This window comes from Anomaloglossus baeobatrachus, chromosome 9 (genome assembly GCF_048569485.1).
Source record: "Anomaloglossus baeobatrachus isolate aAnoBae1 chromosome 9, aAnoBae1.hap1, whole genome shotgun sequence".
Classification (NCBI taxonomy): domain Eukaryota; kingdom Metazoa; phylum Chordata; class Amphibia; order Anura; family Aromobatidae; genus Anomaloglossus; species Anomaloglossus baeobatrachus.
In genome coordinates, this window is record NC_134361.1 from 223,243,508 (window position 1) to 223,266,649 (window position 23,142).

At 45.2% G+C, this 23,142-nt stretch overlaps 1 protein-coding gene across 1 annotated transcript in view; it reads left to right on the forward strand.

Moving 5' to 3' along the window:
• Window positions 1-2,846: 2,846 nt before the first annotated feature.
• Window positions 2,847-23,142, forward strand: part of EHMT1 (euchromatic histone lysine methyltransferase 1) — a 166,973-nt gene continuing 146,677 nt past the window's right edge. Inside the window, exon 1 of the mRNA XM_075324626.1 lies at window positions 2,847-2,892. Coding sequence (XP_075180741.1) covers window positions 2,872-2,892 — 21 coding nt within the window. The 5' untranslated portion in view covers window positions 2,847-2,871. The remainder of the gene's footprint in view (window positions 2,893-23,142) is intronic.

Here is a 23,142-nt window from a genome sequence, read left to right on the forward strand (position 1 = left end):
ATGGCCGCAAAACAGAAAAGCAAGATTAATTTTCGTTTTGTCCTGAGGCTCAGACTAACCAATCTTGATCATATTAGATTCTGGAAAATTTATGGAAAATATATAAAAATAAATAAATGACGTGTGCTACAATTGGATGTGTGGACAAACATATTGCTGCTACAGTATAAAGTTACCTGCTCCGCTGGGCCTTCCTGGCATTCTGGAAAACAAAAAGAAATAAGGAACATAAATTTTGTGTCAAATTTAGGCCTTCACTGTACAAAAATCACAAGAGAGGAAAAATCGATCCCCGGGCCTCCAAGTACCATGTCCAATTTTTAATAATAGCGTCCTGCTATGTAGCAGAGGGACCCTTAGGGCCTCCACAAACATCTGAGGAGGCCCTAAATCAGCAGCTTGTTGAGTGACAGCAGCAGCTGATAGCTGGGGTGGGTATTCAAAGTTATCCCCTCCCTGTTATTTACGCTAATTCTATTATAGAATTGTTTTACTAAGTGACTAGAAGGACCTGTGCTGATGTCATACCCATGTGACTAGAAGGGGCGGGGCCTCAGCCAACAGAAAAATGTTGCTTCCTGGTATTGGCTGTGTTGGCTGAGGCCCCACCCCTTCTGGTCACATGGGTATGACATCAGCAGAGGTCCTTCTAGTCACAAAGTAAAACGATTGCATAATAGAATTAGTATAAATAACGATGAGGAGATAACTATGAATACCCACCCTAGCTATCAGCTGATGCTGTCACTCAACAAGCTGCTGATTTTACAAACTTTACTTACTTGTGTTTCAAAACCTAAACATCCAAGCTGACAACAAAAGGTATGTATATAATTAACATGATAGTGCCAGTATAGCACTGGATTTAGGTTATATAGGAAAATCCTGGTGATTGGTGCGCTTTAAGAAATCCTTATGATTTGGTGCAGAATTATATACAGAAAATCTGAGATTTGTGGATAAATCATCATGCTCCAGAGCTGAACTCGCAATTCTGCTACTGGTTCAATCCTGAATATCTAGGAAGGAGAACTACTTATTTTCTGTCCGATGCTGGTATAGCCATGATTAGATGGAGTTGTTTTAGGCCAGTATTTGGTGAGTTGTTTTTTTTTTACCTCAGGAGGAAAAGTATAATAGAGACATGGGCATCACTTCTCCATTTTTTTTACCCTCTCCTGGTTCTGGCTACAAATACTGAGGTAAAAAAAACCCTCACAAAATACTGAACGTGTGCACGTGGCCTAACTTGGTTTTTGGAGCAGATTTTGTTACACAAAAACCACCAAAATGGTTAAAAAACTCTATGACAAAGCGTTAACGAGAAAATACTCAAATTATATTGAAATTATTATTTTATTATATTTTTTTTCGAGAAGATCCTCTCTAAAATCCTATATATAAAATCCTATATATACAGTATATATATATATATATATATATATATATATATATATATATATATATATATAAATTAAAAAACCCTTTCAATTAATTTAGGGGCAAAAACAACAAAAAACTTAAAAAAATGCTTTAAAAACTGTTTCAGTAAAAGATAAACTCCTCCAAAATCTTCCAAAGGAAGGAGTATCCGGAAGGCCGGATTCATCATGACATTTCGGCCATATTTTTTTTTGCGGAAATATCTGTCGATTAATGACTTTTTATACCGCGACAAATTCATTGATTTGTGCCTTTTTTTCTCCAAAATGTTTTTCTTTTGTGGTTTTTAGGTGATTTTTACCTCAATGTAGTTGAAGATGGAGGGGAAAAAAAGGGCAATTTTTATGAATTTGAATGAATTTGGCACAAAAAAATAAGCGAAAACCACAAGTCTAAAAGGAAAAGTGATATATATATGTCATAAATTAAAAAAAGCTTGTTGTTTTCTGTTTATATCCGACAATATCCGTCTTTTAAGATGAAATGTGGGAATAAAATATTAAAAAATAATCAAAATGATAAAATAAATAATGTAAAAGTTCACATCGTCCTTTATTCGTCAAAAATGTAAATAAAATCTAGGAAAAAAGTAACAAAAAATATATATATTTGGTATGACCGCGTGCGTAACGGTCTGACCGGATAAAATATCAGAATAGTTATCCAGTATGATGAATGGTGTGAAGAGAAAAGGTAAAAATGGCGGAATTGCTGGCTATTTTTTGTCAATTTGGCTACCAAAAAAGTGAATAAAGATAAAATCTAAAAAAAAAAAAGTAACAAAAATTATATATATTTGGTATCACCGCGTGCGTAACGGTCTGACCGGATAAAATATCAGAATATTTATCCAGTATGATGAATGGTGTGAAGAAAAAAGGTTAAATGGCGGAATTGCTGGGTATTTTTTTGTCAATTTGGCTACCAAAAAAGTGAATAAAGAGATGAAAAAGTCATATGGACTGTGAAATGATAGAAACAAAGCCCTGACTGAAAAATACAAATCTATGAGAGAAAAAAAATAGCAATATGTATGTTATTTTTTTTAATTCACACCATTTCTGAGGTAAATTATGTTATTTCTGAGGTAAATTGTTTTTTTCTGAGGTAAATTATGTAATTTCTGATGTAAATTAGGTGACAAAGCGTTAAAACTGAGGAAATACCATAGTGAATAGTTAAAAACCGGTCATTTTTCACATGGGGGAAAAAAAAGCGGGAAACGCACCGTCGTGTGAGGACGGGGGGCCCATAGAGCCGCCATGTTAGGTCACAGGGCCACCATATTGATCGCGGCCGAGGACGCGCAGCGCGCATGCGCCGGATCCTCACATTCCCCCTCAGTTCCCCCGGGTTTGTTGTAACAGAGAGTAGGCGGGGCGATGTCGTCACAGGCGGTGGGGCGGGGCTACGCTCGGGGTCGGAGCCATGGCCACACTGGATGCTGAGGTGAGGAGGATGATGGCGGCGGCGGGAGGAGGGTGCGGGCCGCCGGTGTACGGAGGACTGGGGGGGCGCGTGTGTCCGGGGCTTGTACTGGTAGTAGGTGGTGGTCGGTGCGAGGAGGCGGAGGGGACACAGGCGGCTGTTGTTATTCCATGTGTGCTCCATTATTATACCTGTGCAACCCCTATTACATTCCCCTCTGCCTTCCTGCCCCCTTCTTAGTTCCCATTTTTAATGTTCCCCTTTTTGTTCACCCTCTTGTGGCGTCCACTATGCCCTGAATTCGCTCTTTGCTTCCTATGGTGACTGGTCGCCTTTCGGCTCTTCTTTCGCCTCCATAGAAGCCAATGGATGGCGGTGACCAAGGCGAAGTCGCCTATCGGGCGTCTATAGGTTGTAAAGTTGGGCTTTAGGCTTAGGATTTCCCTTCAGGTAACTCGAATCGCCCCTTAGGTGACCTTTCCGTGTTTTCGCCGAAAAATTGTGACTACTCCACCGCCCAGATGACCAACATGATGTCATTTATGGATTTCGGGCCATGTTTTGCCCCATAGAAGTCAACTAACATGTTGACTATTGGGGTGTATTCCCATTTTGAGGGTCTATAGGTCGTAAAGTTGGGCTTTAGTCTTAGGATTTCCTTTCAGACAACTCAAATCGCCCCTTAGGTGACCTTTCCGTGTCTGCGCCGACACATTGTAACGACTCCGCCGCCTCAGATGAGCAACGTGATGTCACTTATGGATTTTGGCTCGTCCTTTGTCCCGTAGAATTCAATGAAGTGTTGCGACACACTAAAATGTTGGGTATTGGGGTGTATTCCCGTATCGGGGGGTCCATAGGTCGTAAAGTTGGGCTTTACTCTTAGGATTTCCCTTCAGGTAACGCAAATCACCCGTTAGGGGACCTTTCCACGCCTGTGCCGACACATTGTAACGACTCCGCCACCTGAGATGACCGACATAACATCATTTATGGATTTCAGGCCATGTTTTACCCCATAGAAGTCAATGAAGTGTTGCAAAACTCAAATGTTACTATTGGGGTGTATTCCCATATCGAGGGTCTATAGGTCATAAAGTTGGGCTTTAGTCTTATGCCTCCCTTTAGGTAACTCGAATCACCCCTTAGGTGGCCTTTCCATGTCTGCGCTAACACATTGTAACAACAACGCCGCCGCCTCAGATGAGTGCCATGATGTCACATGGATTTTGAGGCCGTATTTTGTCTCATAGAAGTCAACGAAGCGCTGTGACATGCCATAATGGCGGCTATTGTGGCATTTTCCCATATTTGGGGAGTGGGGGGCTCAGTTCTAGTCACATAGTCTTACTGTCTCCCTTTAGGTAACCTGGATCGCCCCTTAGGTGACTTTTCCATGCCTACACCGACACATTGTAACGACTCTGTCACCTCTGCTGACCGATGTGACGTCACTTATGGATTTTGGGTTGTCTTTTTCCCCATAGAAGTCAACGAAGCGCTGAGACACGCTAAAATGGCGACTAACGGGGCGTATACCCATATCAGGGAGCTGGGCTGCTTGTTTCTAGTCTTAAAATTTGGCTTTAGTCTTAGCACCTCCCATCAGATAACTTGCATCGTCCGTTAGGGGTTTTAAAATAGTGGCTATCTGGGCGTATTCCCATATTGGGGGGGGTCTCAGTTCTAGTCATCTGGGGTTAATCTTATTTCTCCCTTTCGGTGGCTCAAATTACCCCTTAGGTGACCTTCCCATGCCTGCACCGACACATTGTAACGACTCCGCCACTTCAAATGACTGATGTGACTTCACTTAATTATTTCGGGAATTTTTGCCCCATAGAAGTCAACGAAGCGCTGCGACTTGGTAAAGTGGAGGCCATCGGGGCGTATTCTCATATTGGTGGGATGGGGGTCTCCGTTCTAGTTATAAAGTTGGGCTTTAGTCTTATTTCTCCCTTTAGGTAACTCAAATCACCCCGTTGTGATGTCACATATATTTCGAGGCATAATTTGCCTCGTAGAAGTCAACAAAGCGTTGCGACACCCTAAAATGGCGTCTCGTAGGGCGTATTCCCATATTAGGAGTTGGGGGACATAGTTCTAGTCATAAAATTTGGCTTTAGTGTTAGGATTTTGCTTCAGATAACTCGAATCGCCCCTTAAGTGACCTTTCCGTGCCTGCGCCGACACATTGTAACGACGCCACAGTCTCAGATGACCGACGTGACGTCACTTATGGTTTTCTGACAGTCTTTTGCCCCATAAACGTCAATGAAGCTGTGCGACACGCTAAAATAGTGGCTATTGGGGCGTATTTCCATATTCGGGGTGCTTAGTTTTAGTCATACAGTTGCCATTTAGTCCTACTTTAGGTAACCTTGATCACCCCTTAGGTGAATTTTCCATGGCTGCACCGACACATATTTCCCCATAGAAGTCAACGAAGCGCTCCGACACGCTGAACTGGTGGTATTGGGGCGTATTCCCATATCGGGGAGGTGGGCGGCTTGCTTCTAGTCTTAAAATTTGCCTTTAGTCTTCGCCCCTCAGGTAACTTGCATCGCCCGTTAGGGTTTTTAGTTGACTTTTCCATGCCGGCGCGGACACGTAAGAACATGGTAAGATTACGCGTGGCCGCTGGGATTGGAGGCGTCACGGGCTTTGTAATCCCCGCAGAAGTTGAGGTTTAAAAAAAAAAGTTTTGTAACTTTGTAATATACCTTGGCCCCTAAGAAAGTTCAGGAGGACGCAGCTCTCCTAAGGCCAGTTTCACACATCCTTCTTTTTGCTGGTTTCGCGGATCCGGCACGCTCCCGTACAGTGAATACAGTACAATGACAGCGCTGTAACTTCCGGGTCACATGCGCCGGTCACATGACAGCACGTGACCGGCGCTTGGTGCGCTGTCATTGTACTGTAATCACTGTACGGGAGCGTGCCGGATCCGCGAAACCGGCAAAAAGAAGGATGTGTGAAACTGGCCTTAGGCTGTGTTCACACTTCTGTTGTTTTGCATCAGTCACAATCCGTCGCCTTGAGGAATTACGGTATCCTGCAAAATATTTTTCAAGAATCCGTTTTTTTCCCCATAGACTTGTATTATAGACGGATTGCGTCGGATGGCCTTGCGTTGCATCCGCCACGTGACGGATCAGTCGTGGAGTGACTGATTGTCGGGCGGTATGAACGCACAATGTAACGTTTTTTGGAGCGGCAAAAAAACACACTCCGCAGGTGTCCGTCGCCATCCGTCAAGAGCTGTAATGGATGTTTATGGTGTTGGATTCCGCCGTAATCCGTCACACGACGGAATCCAATGCTGGCTTCCATCATGCTTTACTGAGCATGCTCAGCACATTTGGCACTCCCATTGGGATGTCCCAAACACAAACTAATCACGACGGATCCGTCAAAAAACGGATGCCCAACAGATGTATGGCTAGGTTCACATTTCCGTTGTTTTGCATCAGTCACATGCGTTGCTTGACGCATGTGACTGATGCGTTGTACAAGGGATGACAAAGAACAGAAATCATTGTCGGACTCCGTTGTGTGCGTGGGGTGGAGCGTGAGGGGGCGGAGCACGAGGGGGCGGAGCTGAGCGGGGCCGTGGCGCTGAGGACGTCGGTGCCGCGGGGACTGCATGGCTGGGGACAAGTGAGTGTGTGTGAGTGTACACATGCGGAGTGCGGGAGGGGGCGGAGCCGAGTGGGGAAGTGTCGGCCTCCCTGCACACGTATCCACGGTAAATATCGGGTAACTAAAAGCAAAGCACTTTGCTTGGTTACGCAATATTTACACTGGTTACCAGCGTACACAGCTTAGCGCTGGCTACCTGCACACGTAACCAGGGTAAATATCGGGTAACTAACCAAAGAGCATTGCTTAGTAACCCGATGTGTATCCTGGTTACGGGTGCAGGGAGCCAGAGTGAGCATGTGCAGAGAAATCCTACGGATTGCGCTGCTCAAAAAACGTTATAGGCTGCGTTCCTTCTGCCCGGCGGTCAGTCGTTCCACGACTGATCAGTCGGGTGGCGGGTGCAACGCAGCATCATCAGTCACAATCCACCGCTCATACAAGTCTATGGGAACAACTGAATCCGCTAAACGGATTCCGTTGATTACCACAGCAGCGGATTGTGACTGATATAATTTATCGGAAGTGTGAACCTAGCCTAACGGACGCGACTGATCAGTTATTTCACATGATTCCTGTGAAATAACACATCTGTTGCGTCAGTTGACATCTTACAACCGACAGATTTAAAACAACGGAAGTGTGAATGTAGCCTAATGCATTTTGGGGCTTTTTTTTCAGGGACTTTTGCGGCATCACTGACAATTTTGTCTCCTTCCTTTTTAGGCTATATGCCCACGGGACAATGTACCCACGGATTTTGCTGCGGAAAACCTGGGGATTTATCTGGATTTTCCAGATAAATCCGCAGGTTTAAGCAAGTATAGAAACTTCTCATGTTACCCTATGGGATTTGGGGAGTGCTGTGTCCATGCTGCGTTATGTGCGGCCGCGGAATATGCTGCAGATGTCCCGCAGCCGCACATAACTGCATGTCACTTATTCATGTGGAAATATCCGCTGGAATTTCCGCACTTGTCCCGCAGGTTTACCGCAACAAAAATGCTCGAAACCCGCAGCAATGGATAGCTGCGGGAAACCTGCGGAAAAATCTGCAGGCACGTTGTCCCATGGGCACATAGCCTTAGGCTATGTGTCCATGGTAGAATGTACCTGCGGATTTTTCTGCATGAAAATCCGCGACTTTCGCGGCAAATCCGCACCTTATTTTTGCCGCGGATTACCGCGGATTTTGATGCGGATTTTTTTCCTTATTTTATACCCAAAATCCGCAACAATAATTGACATGCTGCAGATTTTTCCGGATCAAAATCCGCGGCAAATCCGCCGCGGAAAAATCCGCAGCATGGACACAGCATTTCCAAAATGCCATTGAAATGGCTTGGAAGTGCCGCTGCTGCAGATTTTCGAAAAATCCGTGGCAAAATCCGCGGTAAATCCGCAGCGTGGGCACATAGCCTCAAGCTCCGGGCATTTTTCTTACTTTGCAGCATCCTCCCACAACTTCGAGTCGCTCAAAAATATTGCGGCATGTCAAAAAAGATTTACTCCGAAAATCATGCACCGATTTGTCACCACTTTTCCTGACCTCTGCTTGCTGGCAGTGTACGAAGATAGTCATCATTTACATCCAGAGTCTTTAAAATAAACAAACTCTTTGGCTATGTGCGCACTTTGCATTGAGGTAGTTGCAGTTGTAAACGCATCCTCTGGCAGAAATGGTTTTTGTCAAATTTGGTTTTGACCACAAAAACGCTATAAATACGCTTGCGTTTTTACCGCGTTTTACATGCTTTTTCATTGCTTAAAGTCATATGCGTTTTGAAGACAAATACACAACTAAATAAAGTTTAAACATTCAAACACTGAAAAAAAGGGGAAAAAATAACAAATATCATGATTAAAATCATACACAAAATGGCTTATTTTATTAAAATAACTGTGCTAATATTTATGTATAAAAGAACGTTTATTGATTTTCATAAATTTAATTGTCGGACTATGTGTGTTTGTGTAAAGCAGGGGTGGGGAACCTTTTTACTGCCGGGGGCCATTTGGAATTTTCTACCAACCTTCGGGGGCCGCACCAAATTATCAACTTGAAAACGACCCGGCCATATTTGGTCAAATAATTAATTAACTCACCCCTAATGTGGTGGCTGGAGCGGCTGTGATGTTCGGTGATATTGATCATTTTGTTTCTCACAACTGCTTTTCCAGGTTTGTCTTGGTCTGGAGAGGCTGGGGGCATACACATCCCAGGAGAAGCTGGGGCATATACATCACAGAAGACACTGGGGCGCATATACATCACAGGAAACATTGAGGCATATACATCCCAGGACAGGCTGGGGCGTATACATCACAGGAGGAGCGTATAGATCACAGGAGATGCTAAGCATGGACAGCACTAGTGGCGGGCACAGACAGCACTAGGCGGCGGCACAACGGACAGCGCTAGGCGGCACAACGGACAGCGCTAGGCGGCACAACGGACAGCGCTAGGCGGCACAACGGACAGCGCTAGGCGGCACAACGGACAGCGCTAGGCGGCACAACGGACAGCGCTAGGCGGCACAACGGACAGCGCTAGGCGGCACAACGGACAGCGCTAGGCGGCAGCACAGGGAGCGCTAGGCGGCAGCACAGGGAGCGCTAGGCGGCAGCACAGGGAGCGCTAGGCGGCAGCACAGGGAGCGCTAGGCGGCAGCACAGGGAGCGCTAGGCGGCAGCACAGGGAGCGCTAGGCGGCAGCACAGGGAGCGCTAGGCGGCAGCACAGGGAGCGCTAGGCGGCAGCACAGGGAGCGCTAGGCGGCAGCACAGGGAGCGCTAGGCGGCAGCACAGGGAGCGCTAGGCGGCAGCACAGAGAGCGCTAGGCGGCAGCACAGAGAGCGCTAGGCGGCAGCACAAAGAGCATTAGGCGGCAGCACAAAGAACACTAGGTGGCAGCACAAAGAGCACTGACAGTGACAGCACTAAAAGGCAGCATGGAGAGCATTAGGTGACAGCACTAGGAGGCAGCAGGGAGAGCACGATGTGGCAGCACTGACAGCACTAGGAGGCTGCACAGATTACACAGCACTGAGGGGTTACACACAGTACTAGGGGGTACACAGCACTGGATGGGGGGGGGCAGCGATGGGTTGCATACTCACAGTACAAGGGGAGGAGGAGGAGTCACACAGCACAGGTCCGGGAGGCATGTACAGCAGGAAGGCATCTGCTGCACCTCTTCTGCTGTGACTGCTGTTTACCTCGCCCTCAAGGTAAACCCTCAGCATGCGAGCACAGTCCCGGGTTCAGTCTAGAATGTATGGGCTGTAGTCAGGTCCCGAAAAGAGCCCGTACATTCTAGTACGGGCTGCAATCAGGATCTGTAAATAGCCCGTACATTCTAGCATCTACCCATAACGCACTGGGATTTTAAAGGGCCGGCGGCTGGCAAAAGCGCAAGTGCCGCTCGAGCACTGGGGTAGCCTGGAATGTGCCCGGGGGCCGCATTAAATGTTCCCCACCCCTGGTGTAAAGGGACACATCATGCCCTTAATATAATGTCAAAAACGCATGCATTTAATTTGTCAAAAAAGCATGTTTTCTGCATCAAAAAAGCATGTAAAACGCTAGGATTTTGATTTATGATGCGTTTTGAAACGTCTCATTGACTCTAATGTTAGCAAAACGCTGCCAAAATGGCAAAAACAATTGACACGCTGCTTCTTTAAACACAGAGATTTTGACAAATTTTCTGCAACTGAAACGCTACGTTTTTAACAGCATTGTTTGCACAAGAAAGCCCTATTTCCCATAGACTTTGCTTGGAAATCAAAACGCATGCATTTTGGCAATAAAACGCGGCAGAAACGCATGAAAAAACGCAAAGTGCGCACATAGCCTTAAGACCCGATCAGGTTTTTAGAATTCCAGGGGGCAAAGTAAATGAAGTGAACTCATCCGCCTTATATTTGCCTATGAGACCCCTGCACTCGGAGCCGTTTGCCCTGATACACTGTAACGAGCCCTCTCCTGTGTAAATTGACACAATCTGGACTGTTTTAATAAATGTTAGGTTTGTTTCAGTTTTATAAATTTGTATCCAATGCGAGAGAGTGACGTTTCCAGTTTTACATGCAGTAAACGAAAAAATAGCTATACCATAGGTGGCTGCAGCATATTGCTTCAAATTCAGCATGGAAAAGTGCGGTCGATTCTCGTACATATCCACTGCAAAAATCTGATAAAAGGCGCAAGACAACTTTAAAAAAAGAGGCGCAAATCACCGTCAGCGGAAATGCAGATATGACTCCGGATGTGTTTGCCTTTCACTTTCTAGTCTCTGACAGCAAGCAGAGCTGTGATCTTGAAATCAATGATCTAAACCTTTCCCCAAGAAGGTTAGAAAGTCGCTGAACTTATATATGATTACTTTACGTTTGCTCCGGATGCATTAATGTTGCAGTGGAAATTTCCATGTAGCCCAAGCCTAAGGGCAGCTTTGCACGTTGCGACATCGCACGCGTGATGTCAGTGGGGTCAAATCGAAAGTGACGCACATCTGGCGTCACTTTCGACATCGTACTGTGTAAATGCTAGATGATACGATGAACGAGCGCAAAACCGTCGTTATCGTATCCTCGTTGCATTCACCGACATTTCCATAATGCCGGTGCCGCGATTGGTACGATGTAGTTCCTCGTTCCTGCGGCAGCACACATCGCAGTGTGTGAAGCCGCAGGAGCGAGGAACATCTCCTTACCTGCCGCCGGCGGCTATGTGGAAGGAAGGAGGTGGGCGGGATGTTTACATCCTGCTCATCTCCACCGCTATTGGCCGCCTGCCGTGTGACGTCGCTATGACGCCGCACGACCCACCCCCTTAGGAAGGAGGTGGGTCGCCGGCCAGAGCGACGGTCGCAGGGCAGGTGAGTGCATGTGAAGCTGGCGTAGCGATAATTTTCGCTATGCCAGCTATCACACGATATCGTACCTGCGACGGGGCGGGGACTATCGCGTGTGACATCGCAGCATCGGCTTGCGATGTCGCAACGTGCAAAGCCCGCCTTAGTCTCTGAGCCTTCTTCTGGTCCAGGTAGCCCAAGATTTCTTCCAGCACATTCCATTTATCCCATTTAGGCCAGATTCACACAATCCAATGCAAGTGCATTGGATGTGATATGCTAATGACCCTCGGCTCCTGCTGTGCTGCGAGTGTGAGCAGAGGGTCATGCAACTGTGATCAGATCACAACTGCAGAGGAGAGGGAGGGATTAATCTCCCCATCGCCTCCATGGTCAACTGTTGGGATTATCACACTGCACTCGGATGTCATCCAAGTGCAGTCCGACGTTTCACTTGCACCCATAGACTTGTATGGGTGCGAGTGACACGTCTCTCACTGACAATCGCAGCAAAATCTGGATGAGAAAAAAGCTGACCATCTGCTCTCCCTCATTGAATAACATTGCATTTGGACCAATGAGAGATTTTCTCACATTGCACTCGTCCGAGTCATACACTTGTGTGAGCGTTCCCTTTTGCAGGTGGCCTCCCACACTTGTGTTTTTACTTTTGCTGTTTTTTTTCTGCCTTTCATTAGTATAGGTTAAAAATGCTGCAAAAAAATGCATGCAAAGAAAAAGCTGGTAATGTATACTGCTGCAAAAACATCACGTGTGAACATACCCTTAATGCACACAAATGACACCGCACGTGTCCTTGTGGTCTCGTCTCACCAAGCAATGATGCAATCACCACGAGCGAACTATGTCAGATGAGAATGGGGATGAATGATTGTTGCACCGCATTCACACTGAAGTGTTAGCTGCATTCAATGTTCAGATCCCATAAGTGACACTATTTATCTCAAATATGTGAAGTATCGTATAAATGTTTCCGTTTCTATAGAACTTTTTTTTCCCCACGAACATGGGCTCGTTCCATTGCCCAATCTGCTACTGAACGATCGATTGCCTTGGACTAGGATCCGTTTTTTTCAGGACTTTTCCTTTTTTACGGTCAAATTGGTGAACGATCTAGATTTACTTTACACAATTTTTGATAGTTGAATGAGTTTTTTTTTTTCCCCAGTCACCTAAATGTTTCTACGCTTAATGATCGAGCGTTGTTGGACACACGCTTCAGTCGCCCGGTCCATTCGCATCACACAATTATTGTGAATGACGAGTCATTGTGGTTAGAATCTGACGGATGATCGGCCGGTGTGACTTTCGGCAGCTAAATAGGAAAGGGTTCTTTACAGTTAGAGCAGTCAGACTGTGGAATGCCGACCACAAGAGGTAGTAATGACCGACACTGTAACAACTTTTAACCACTTCACGACCATGGACGGATATATCCATCATGAATCGTGTGCCGTTAAGCCCTGCCGCGGGCAGGGTGCGGCGATCGGCGCACATATCAGCTGTTTTCAACAGCTGACATGTGTGCCTGCATATTACGAGTGGAATCGCATTCCACCCATAACATTAACCCCTTACATCTCGCTGCCAATGTCTGGCAGCGAGATGTAAATACGCGCGGTGAAGATTTTCACTTACCGCCGCCTCCACCGGAAGTCACGTGAGTGATCACGTGACTTTCAGTGGTTGTCGTGGTAGCACAGGGTCATGTGATGACGCCTGCAGCTATGACGTTTCACTTTCGTTTTCACTCGGCCCGGAGGCCAGTGAAGCAGGAAGTGACCGTATCTGCTGTTTACAGCTGTATAGCTGTGATCAGCAGATAGATCAGAGCGATCGGATTGCTGATCGCTATAGTCCCCTAGGGGGAATAGTAAAATAAAAAAAAGTAAAAAAAAATTTTTTAAAAAATTAAAAAAAACCTAAAAGTTCAAATCACACCCCATTGAAAATGAAAGGGTTAAAAAAATAAAATATACACATACTGTATTTGGTATCGCCGCTTTCAGAAATGCCTGATCTATCAAAATATAAAATCAATTAATCTGATCAGTAAATGGCGTAGCGGCAAAAAAATTCCAAACGCCAAAATTATGTTTTTTGGTCGCCGCAAGTTTTACGCAAAATGCAGTAACAGGCATTCAAAACGTAGCATCTGCGCAAAAATGGTACCATTAGAAACGTCAGCTCAAGACGCAAAAAATAAGCAGTCACTGAGCCATAGAGCCAAAAAAATGAGAACGCTACGTGCTGCGGAAAATGGCGCAAAACGTGCGCCACTTTTATTGGACAAGCTTGTGAATTTTTTTTAACCCCTTAGATACAACTAAACCTATACATGTTTGGTGTCTACAAACTCGCACCGACCTCAGGCATCACAATGACACATCAGTTTTACCATATAGTGAACACCGTGAATAAAATATCCCAACAACTATTGTGCCATCACACTTTTTTTTGCAGTTTTTCCACACTTGGAATTTTTTTTTGCTGTTTTCCAGTACACTATATTGTAAAACCTATGGTTTCATTTAAAAGTACAACTCGTCCCGCAAAAAACAAGCCCTCATATGGCAAGATTGACGGAAAAATAAAAAAGTTACGGCTCTCGGAAGAAGGGGAGCAAAAAATAAAAACGCAAAAAACGGAAAGTGCCCTGGGGCTGAAGGGGTTAAAAAAAGGGCTGGATGATTTCCTCATACACACAACATTGTCTGTTATAAATTGACAAAATATATAATTGGTGGAGGAAGGGTGAACTAGATGTACGGGGGGCTTTTGACAACCTATATGACTGCAGTGAAGGTTGCTCTATGCCGTTGCTAAATATCACCCTAGTACAGGTGACGGAGGTCACATTGTGCCCCACAAGGTACTGTGCGTGTCGTAAAAAGTTGGATTTTTTTGCAACTTAGGCCGGTTTCACACATCCAGCTTTTGCCGGAAGTTACAGCGCTGTCATTGTACTGTATTAACTGTACGGGAGAGCGCCGCATCCGGCAAAACGGCAAAAAGCCGGATGTGTGAAACCGGCCTTAATTGTCACAGTATCTTCCAGTTTCATGGAAGTCTGGAGAAAGGCCGGTCTCGCCAGGCTGCCTGTTAGTTTTTACATTGCTGCAATACTGGACACCAAGCCGAAATTTGCAGCGTAATAGGTACTATGACCTAGTTGGATTTTGCTATGTCCTGCTTGTCGCGTTTGCAGGGCCTTACAGGTCACAATTCACCTGCAATGTAGCAGCGGCAGAAAGGGATCTTTGACCGTGCGACTTGTTTCGTGGCCAAAATCGACCCCTTGCCCCAGCCTAAAACAGGCAACCCAACCAGACCTGCCTATTGCAGATATACACAATGTTAGGCCGCCCTCGCCAACTTATGTGAAACCAGAATAAAATCTTAACTGGTTTCAACTTTTTGCGACTTGCGTGTCGTCGTATTTTGCAGGTTGCAATAGACTCCATTCACTTGGATTATACTGAGATGTAGCGGTGGTCTTAGGATACATGCACATGAAGCACAATTTCCATGGGGGATTTATCGTAAATATGTAGCTAATTCCATACTTGCGCAGGGCTGGGTGCACCCCTGCGTTTGGGACGTCCATTTGTCCTTTTGTTTTTAAAGGGGTTGGCCACTACTTTAACATTGATGGCCTATCCTTAGGATAGGTCATCAATGTCTGATGAGTCGGGGTCTGACACCCGGCACCTCCGCCGATCAGCTGTTTTCGGTGCTGGCGGTGGCCGGAAATGCTCAGTTCCGGAGCTGCTCCATATTCTGATAGCGGTTGGGTACCATACATCCGCCTCCCATTCAAATCAATAAGCGGTGGATGTGCAATACCCGGCTGCGGCCGCTATCAGAAGACGGAACAGTGCCAAAGCTGAGCGTTTACAGCTGCCGGCGGCACTGAGAACACTAATCAGTGGGGGTGTCGGACCCCGGCCGATCAGACATTGATAACCTAACGATAGGCCATCAATGTTAAAGCAACGGATAACCCTGTTAAAGGGAACCTGTCAGCAGAAATTTTGCAATAAACCTAAAAGATTCCCCCTCTGCAGCTCATGGGCTGCATTCTAGCAATGTTCCTGTTATTCTGCCCCCTTTGAGACCAAAATAAAGACTTTATAAAGTCTTACATTTTTGTATGCTAATCTTTTTTTTATGATCACAGGGGCGGGCTCTCTTGCGTCCGTTAGTCGCCCTCCTGCTGCTTTACGCTGTCCCCCATGGCTCATTTCCATAACTGAGGACGCCGCCCAGTGTTCCCGAGGTCTCGCGCATGCGCCGTGCCACTCTCGCGGGAGTGAGCACTGTGCAGTGTGACCGCTGGTGACGTGTTGCGTAGGCGTGAGATTATGGGCGGCGCTGTGATTTTCATCAGCAAGTACCCGCCCATAATCTCGTGCCCGCGTTTTTCACTCTGCCTCCACCGTTGTGCTGCTCCGCTCCTCCCATCTATTTCCTGCTCCAGGGCAAGATGGGTAAGAGGTGACGTGGGTTCATCTGACGAGCGCTTGCGCAGAACGGTGGAGGCAGAGGGGAAAGCGCGGGCACGAGATTATGGGCGGGTACTTGCTGATGACAATCACAGCGCCGCCCATAATCTCACGCCTGCGCAACACGTCACCAGCGGTCACACTGTGCACAGTGCTCAGTCCCGCGAGAGTGGCACTGCGCATGCGCGAGATCTCGGGCGCACTGGGCTGCGTCCTCAGTTATGGAAATGAGCGATGGGGACGGCGTAAAGCGCCAGGAGGGCGACTAACGGACGCAAGAGAGCCCGCCCCTGTGTACATAAAAAAAGATTTGCATACAAAAAGATAAGACTTTATAAAGTCTTTATTTTGGTCTCAAAGGGGGCAGAATAACAACAAGAACCTTTCCATAATGCAGCCCAGGAGCTGCAGAGGGGGAATCTTTTAGGTTTATTGCAAAATTTCTGCTGACAGGTTCCCTTTAAGCAATGGATCACTAATGTAAATGGAATAGGGGCCCCATTAATTATTGCAGGGGTTTGGGTTATTTTTTGCGTTATTTTTTAGAATGGAGAATGGAAGGAGTTCTGTGCTATGTCTTCTGTTCTAAAAATGGACACTCGACGGATCCCGTAATAAGCACTGGGGGCGCCTCTGCTTCCCTTTACACCAGTTTTGCAAATGATCCGTCTTGTTCCCAAATCGTCTATTCAAAAAACAAAGGAGACAAATTAAATTCTCAAATGTAGCCCCTCACGGTCGTATTTTTTTTTTTTACCTTTCCTTTGCGGTGGATGGAATTTGAAATGTAAATCGGTAAAAGGTATTGACGACTCGGAGCGGAAAAAATCGCTGCGTCTCCGAGTTTGCTAATCATTTGGAAACCTTGCTGACGCCTGGGGAAACTGTGTTTTGACTTGGGCAGCTTTCACATTGTGTTATTACCTATGTTCAGTGGTCCGAACCCCCCCCCCCTCGCAAAACCGGTTTCGGACACATGCGCCAACGGGTCCATTGACTATAATGGAGCAGAAGGAGTCACCGTGTGCCCTTTTGCACCATTTTCGGGTGTATACGCTTTCTGCAGGCCGGCACAATCAAGGACTCGAGCCACAGGATGGATTTCGAGGTGCGCAGCAGCGGCACATCGTGCAAAAATTGTGGTCAACGAAACTGGTGCAGCCGTTAGTATAGATGTTGCAAATTGATTCATTGGCCATTTCCGTAGTCTGTGTCTGTCGGATGAGACCAGACGACATCCGCTTCTCTCCTTTCGATTAGCCGGCCTGGCGCTGTTACGCCGCATCGATGATCCTGTGCCAGGCCGGCTAATCAAAAGTAGAGCAGCGGATGCCGTCAAGTAAGAGGCGGGTATCTAATCTCGTCCAACAGCCACAGAATACGGACGTGGCTAATGGACCAGTCCGCTCGTTTTGCACCAACTCTTAGGAATGCTGGGAGTTGTAGTGTCTGTAAAAGCACCAGAGCCACGCGTTAGATACTTCATCACATGACTGTAAAATAGGGACTCGACGTTTCATGTGTATGTACTGATAGCATAAAGGGGCAGGAAGCCATCGGGATCGGTGTTTGTGGCAAGGTTTGTGATATTTTACTTCTGGTGGTGGTGATGTTGGAGATCATGTCCAGAACGAGCGCTAATACTTCATTTGGCACCATCCTCATCCATGGTTGTAGATCTATTGAAATAACTGATCACTTTAGAGGATTTTAGGGGGGTTTGGAGCCACAGGTGATCTCTGGGGTGTCGCGGCACCCGATGTTGTCAGTGGTGCAAATGTGATGTGAAGTAATTGGTGGGGTTGGAGCGCGGACTGCGGGACTCTTCGGGATCTAGGCTCCGCCCACATGACTCTTCTGTGGAAACATATACTGTATATTGTGCTGTGTTGTAACCACTGACTTTTTGGGATAGGTCTTGTATTTTGTGGCTTGTTCAGAAATTAGTGTCATGGGAGTTGGGGGGGGGGGGGAGAAGACGCTGACAGATTTCCTATGGGTTTTATCCCATCAAATCATCAAGCGAACAGCTGTGTGTAAAAGAGCGCTCAGTAGACGAGAGGTCGGAGTGGTCGGCGTATTGCTGGCCGTACCTGAACGCTACATTGGCTTTTATTGTGCCAGGGCATGCTGGGAGTTGTAGTTTTGCTACAGAGGGTCTCTTCTTTAGGGTCTGCCTGTCTTCTCACGTCCCAATACGAAGGTCAAACCTCATGTCGTGAACTTGGGGGGGGCGACCATTGCAGCTTTTGGCTTTGACCCTTTGTATGCAGATGAGCACAGATGCCATAAAGCGTTTGGCTGCGATCTCATTAGCAGTCGGGTTGCATTACGACAGATGTCATTACAGCGGGGAGGGTGAGAAATCCTCGCCGAAAGCTCCAGATTGGCTCATAGGTAAGGATTAGATTACAGTCCACAGGTTTAGCCGTTTTTATCGACATCCCCACCCCCATAAAAAGCCGTCGTCATGGATAGCGGAGACCTGGCAACAAGGGGGTTAACGTCGTCCTGTCTCCTGGGAACCTCCAGACAATTAGAGTCTAATAAGATGGTAATGGTGAGATTAATCGACCCCCGGGAGATGCTCGTCTCGCAGGGAATGGGGGCCTGTCGAGATATCCTGCAGGTGTCTGGTCCAGATGGAGACGGCTGGGAGAAGAGATAAGCGGCGGGGACTGAGATTGGCCGCACATGGGTGGTCCCGTCTATCGGCGGAGCGCCGTGCCACCGTCATTATCGGTGTACACACCTCACGGGTGGAACGTCGACAAGTATAGAGACCTCGGATGTGGGTCACGATGGCTGCCGTGACATGGGGGGATTTCTGCAGAGCCCTCCGGCAAGACCCCTCCATGAGCAGAACATCATTATCATAAGTCTTGAGGGTCTTGTTATGTTGATGAATTGGGGGTATTCACCTCTAAGGAGCCTCCAGGACCCTCACCTAGCCAGAATTTCTCCCCTGGAGGAACTTAAGTGTCCATAGAAATCAGTAGATTCCCCGCTGGGACAGGTTTGGTTTTTTTGGGGGAAATGTTAGGAGCTTTGAGACTCCAGCAGCGGACGACCTCCATCACATATTGTGCAAAGCAGCCAAGACAGGATTTTCAGCTTAAAGTTGCAAAAAGAAAAGGTTAAAAAAGCAACATAATATAAACCAATAAAAAACCACACAGAAGTCATTTACTATAAATTAATACAAAGCAGTACATTAAAGAAAAAAAAAATATTTAAGGGCCAATTCATCTTAGTGTCTGCTTACTTTTTGTATATTTTTGCTTGTTTTTTGCTTGCGCCATAGTCATTATTTATTGGGGTTTTTTTTTTTTTTTTTTAAAGTTCGTCTTTTTTTTTTCCCTTTTTTACATTCATTATTTCAGGCATTTGTTCTCCAGATGTTTTCGCCCGACCCCTCATTGTAGACTTTAAGTAAAAAAGTAATAATTAAAACAAGAAAAAAAATGTAAAAAAATAAATAAATATATATTATATACACACACACACACACACACACAGTGTGTGTGTATATATATATATATATATATATATACACACACACATTCTATTTTTTTTGTTCGTAACTTGCTAAACATATATATTTAGAAAATGATAAAATTTTTTTATATATATATATATATATATATATATATATATATATTTTTATTTTTATAACGTTCTCTCTCTCTCTCTATATATGACTTTAGTATATTATGACTTTCAAAATATATTTTATAATCGATATGTATCCTTATAAAAAAAAATATATTTAGGTTATAATAAATATATATATATACACATATATATATATGTGTATATATATATTTATTATAACCTAAATATATTTTTTTTATAAGGATACATATCGATTATAAAATATATTTTGAAAGTCATAATATACTAAAGTCATATAGAGAGAGAGAAAGTTATAAAAATAAAAAATAGTGAAAATATATATATATATATATATATATATATATATATATATATATATATATATATATATATATATATATATATATATATTTTTTTTTTATCACTTTCTAAATATATATGTTTAGCAAGTTAGGAACATAAAAAAAATAGAATGTGTGTGTGTATATGTGTGTATATATATATATATTTCTAACTTTTTATTTCTATGACTTTCTCAATATATACAATATATTCATACATGTAGGTGAAAGTCCGGCCCCAGCTTACAAGCCACCCGGTTTCAGGCTCACCTGGTAAACAAAGCTGTGCACGGACATGGACAGGAGTGTGTGAGTGTGTGTGTATGTATGTATATATATGTATGTGTGTGTGTGTATATTATATTATATTATATTTAAAAAGTTAACTAAACAAAAATTAGAATATTAATATATTAAATTATTTTAATAACTTTTTTCTAAATATGTGTGTATATTATTTAGAAAGCTATGAAAATAAAAACATATTTTTTTATTTTTATAACTTTTTAAATATAGATTTTTTTATATATTTAGAAAGATCTAAAAATAAAAACAATAAATATTTCTTTTTAGAGCTTCCTAAATATGTATTTTATTTATATATCTCTATATATAATCTAGTAGTAATCTATATATTACTACTAGATTTTTTTTATTATTGTATTATTATTTTGCAAAATGTGCACATAAGGTTTAATGACTAAAAATTAGATGACTTTTGCCTTGCATAGTATGTGACATTTTGGAGAATTTAACGTAAAATTAAAATGCCGCAGGAAAAAAGTGTTTTAAAAAATAAAACGCACATGATTAATCTGGGCCTTTCTGTTGGGGGGGGGGGGGGGGGATCACCGTGGTTGTCACCAGACCTCTGGATGGAATATTACTAGGTACATACGACCTTTCAGGAGGCTGGGAAAGCAGGGTGACAGCCCACAGGTGAGATTTGCTGGGGTTTTAGTGGTGCTGTCAGGTGTGGAAGGAGCGAGGTGTATTTCTGAAACAGTTGTCACAATTGTGACGGGGATTTTTTGCTTTATTGTCGGTCTGTTGTTATCGTTTTGAGGATTTGTGAGCAAGCAGTCGTTACTCTGCAGTGACCGCAGCACCGGCACTCGGTTATGCTGGAGCTCACGTTCTGCACTTTCGCTGCACTTCCTGCGGGTGTCGCTGTTGCACAGATTTGTGTTCTTCGTTTTTTCCCCCCACGTTTTTCCTCCTGTCATAGTAAATACTATGTATACTGCACCCACGTTTTATGGACCTGTTCCAAACTGCTTAAAAGATGGTGACTTGCTTTACTCCAGAGCGCCTAGGTAACAAGTAACCCACTTATAGCTATACGGATTTGTGTATTTTTTGCCTACAGGGGTTTGTCAGGATTCCGGTATTTTTGGTGGGAAGAATAATGTATTCCAGCAAAGGCTCTGGATGCGAGTGTGAATAGAGCCCGAGCGGAGCAATATTTGGAGACCGTCACCGTATACTTGAGGGGTCAGCAATGTGCGGCGTTCAAGCAGTTGTGAAGGTACAATTCCCAGTGGGTGTTGGAGACACGCTGGGAGTTGTAGTTACACAACAGCCAGAGTACCGCAGGATGCCGGCATCTTACAAGATCGATAGACGAAGTTTGTAAACTGTCTGTTCCCACAGAGAGCGGAAACTGTAATGTTCCTCCATGATTGATTCGCTTTATCGTGGCCACCTGTAGTACCCACAGCAGATAACACCCACAAGTCCTCAATGCATTTTCTTCGCTTTATCGTGGCCACTTGCAGATGGCACCAACCTGTCCTCGATGATGTTTTTTTTTTCGCTTACCATGGCCTCCTTCAGGACCGGCACCGTGGCTGCAGATGGCACCGACCCCAACCTTGATAATAGATTTTGTTCTCTATATCATGGACGCCTGCAGATGGCAACGACCCATCCTCGATGATGAATTTTCTTCTCTTTATCATGGCCACCTTTGGGGCCGGCACCGCGGCAGTAGATGGCACTGACCCATCCTCGAAGATGGATTTTCTTCGATTTATTGTGGCTGCCGGAAGTTGGCACTGACCCATCCTCGAAGATGGATTTTCTTCGATATATTGTGGCCGCCTGAAGATGGCACTGACCCATCCTCGAAGACTGATTTTCTTCGATTTATTGTGGCCGCCTGAAGATGGCACTGACCCGTCCTCGAAGATGGATTTTCTTCGATTTATTGTGGCTGCCGGAAGTTGGCACTGACCCATCCTCGAAGATGGATTTTCTTCGATATATTGTGGCTGCCGGAAGTTGGCACTGACCCATCCTCGAAGATGGATTTTCTTCGATATATTGTGGCCGCCTGAAGATGGCACTGACCCGTCCTCGAAGACTGATTTTCTTCGATTTATTGTGGCCGCCTGAAGATGGCACTGACCCGTCCTCGAAGATGGATTTTCTTCGATTTATTGTGGCCGCCTGAAGATGGCACTGACCCGTCCTCGAAGATGGATTTTCTTCGATTTATTGTGGCCGCCTGAAGATGGCACTGACCCATCCTCGAAGACTGATTTTCTTCGATTTATTGTGGCTGCCTGAAGATGGCACTGACCCGTCCTCGAAGACGGATTTTCTTCGATTTATTGTGGCCGCCTGTAGATGGCACTGACCCATCCTCGAAGACGGATTTTCTTCGATATATTGTGGCCGCCTGAAGATGGCACTGACCCGTCCTCGAAGATGGATTTTCTTCGATATATTGTGGCCGCCTGAAGATGGCACTGACCCGTCCTCGAAGACGGATTTTCTTCGATTTATTGTGGCCGCCTGAAGATGGCACTGACCCGTCCTCGAAGATGGATTTTCTTCGATTTATTGTGGCTGCCGGAAGTTGGCACTGACCCATCCTCGAAGATGGATTTTCTTCGATATATTGTGGCTGCCGGAAGTTGGCACTGACCCATCCTCGAAGATGGATTTTCTTCGATATATTGTGGCCGCCTGAAGATGGCACTGACCCGTCCTCGAAGACTGATTTTCTTCGATTTATTGTGGCCGCCTGAAGATGGCACTGACCCGTCCTCGAAGATGGATTTTCTTCGATTTATTGTGGCCGCCTGAAGATGGCACTGACCCGTCCTCGAAGATGGATTTTCTTCGATTTATTGTGGCCGCCTGAAGATGGCACTGACCCATCCTCGAAGACTGATTTTCTTCGATTTATTGTGGCTGCCTGAAGATGGCACTGACCCGTCCTCGAAGACGGATTTTCTTCGATTTATTGTGGCCGCCTGTAGATGGCACTGACCCATCCTCG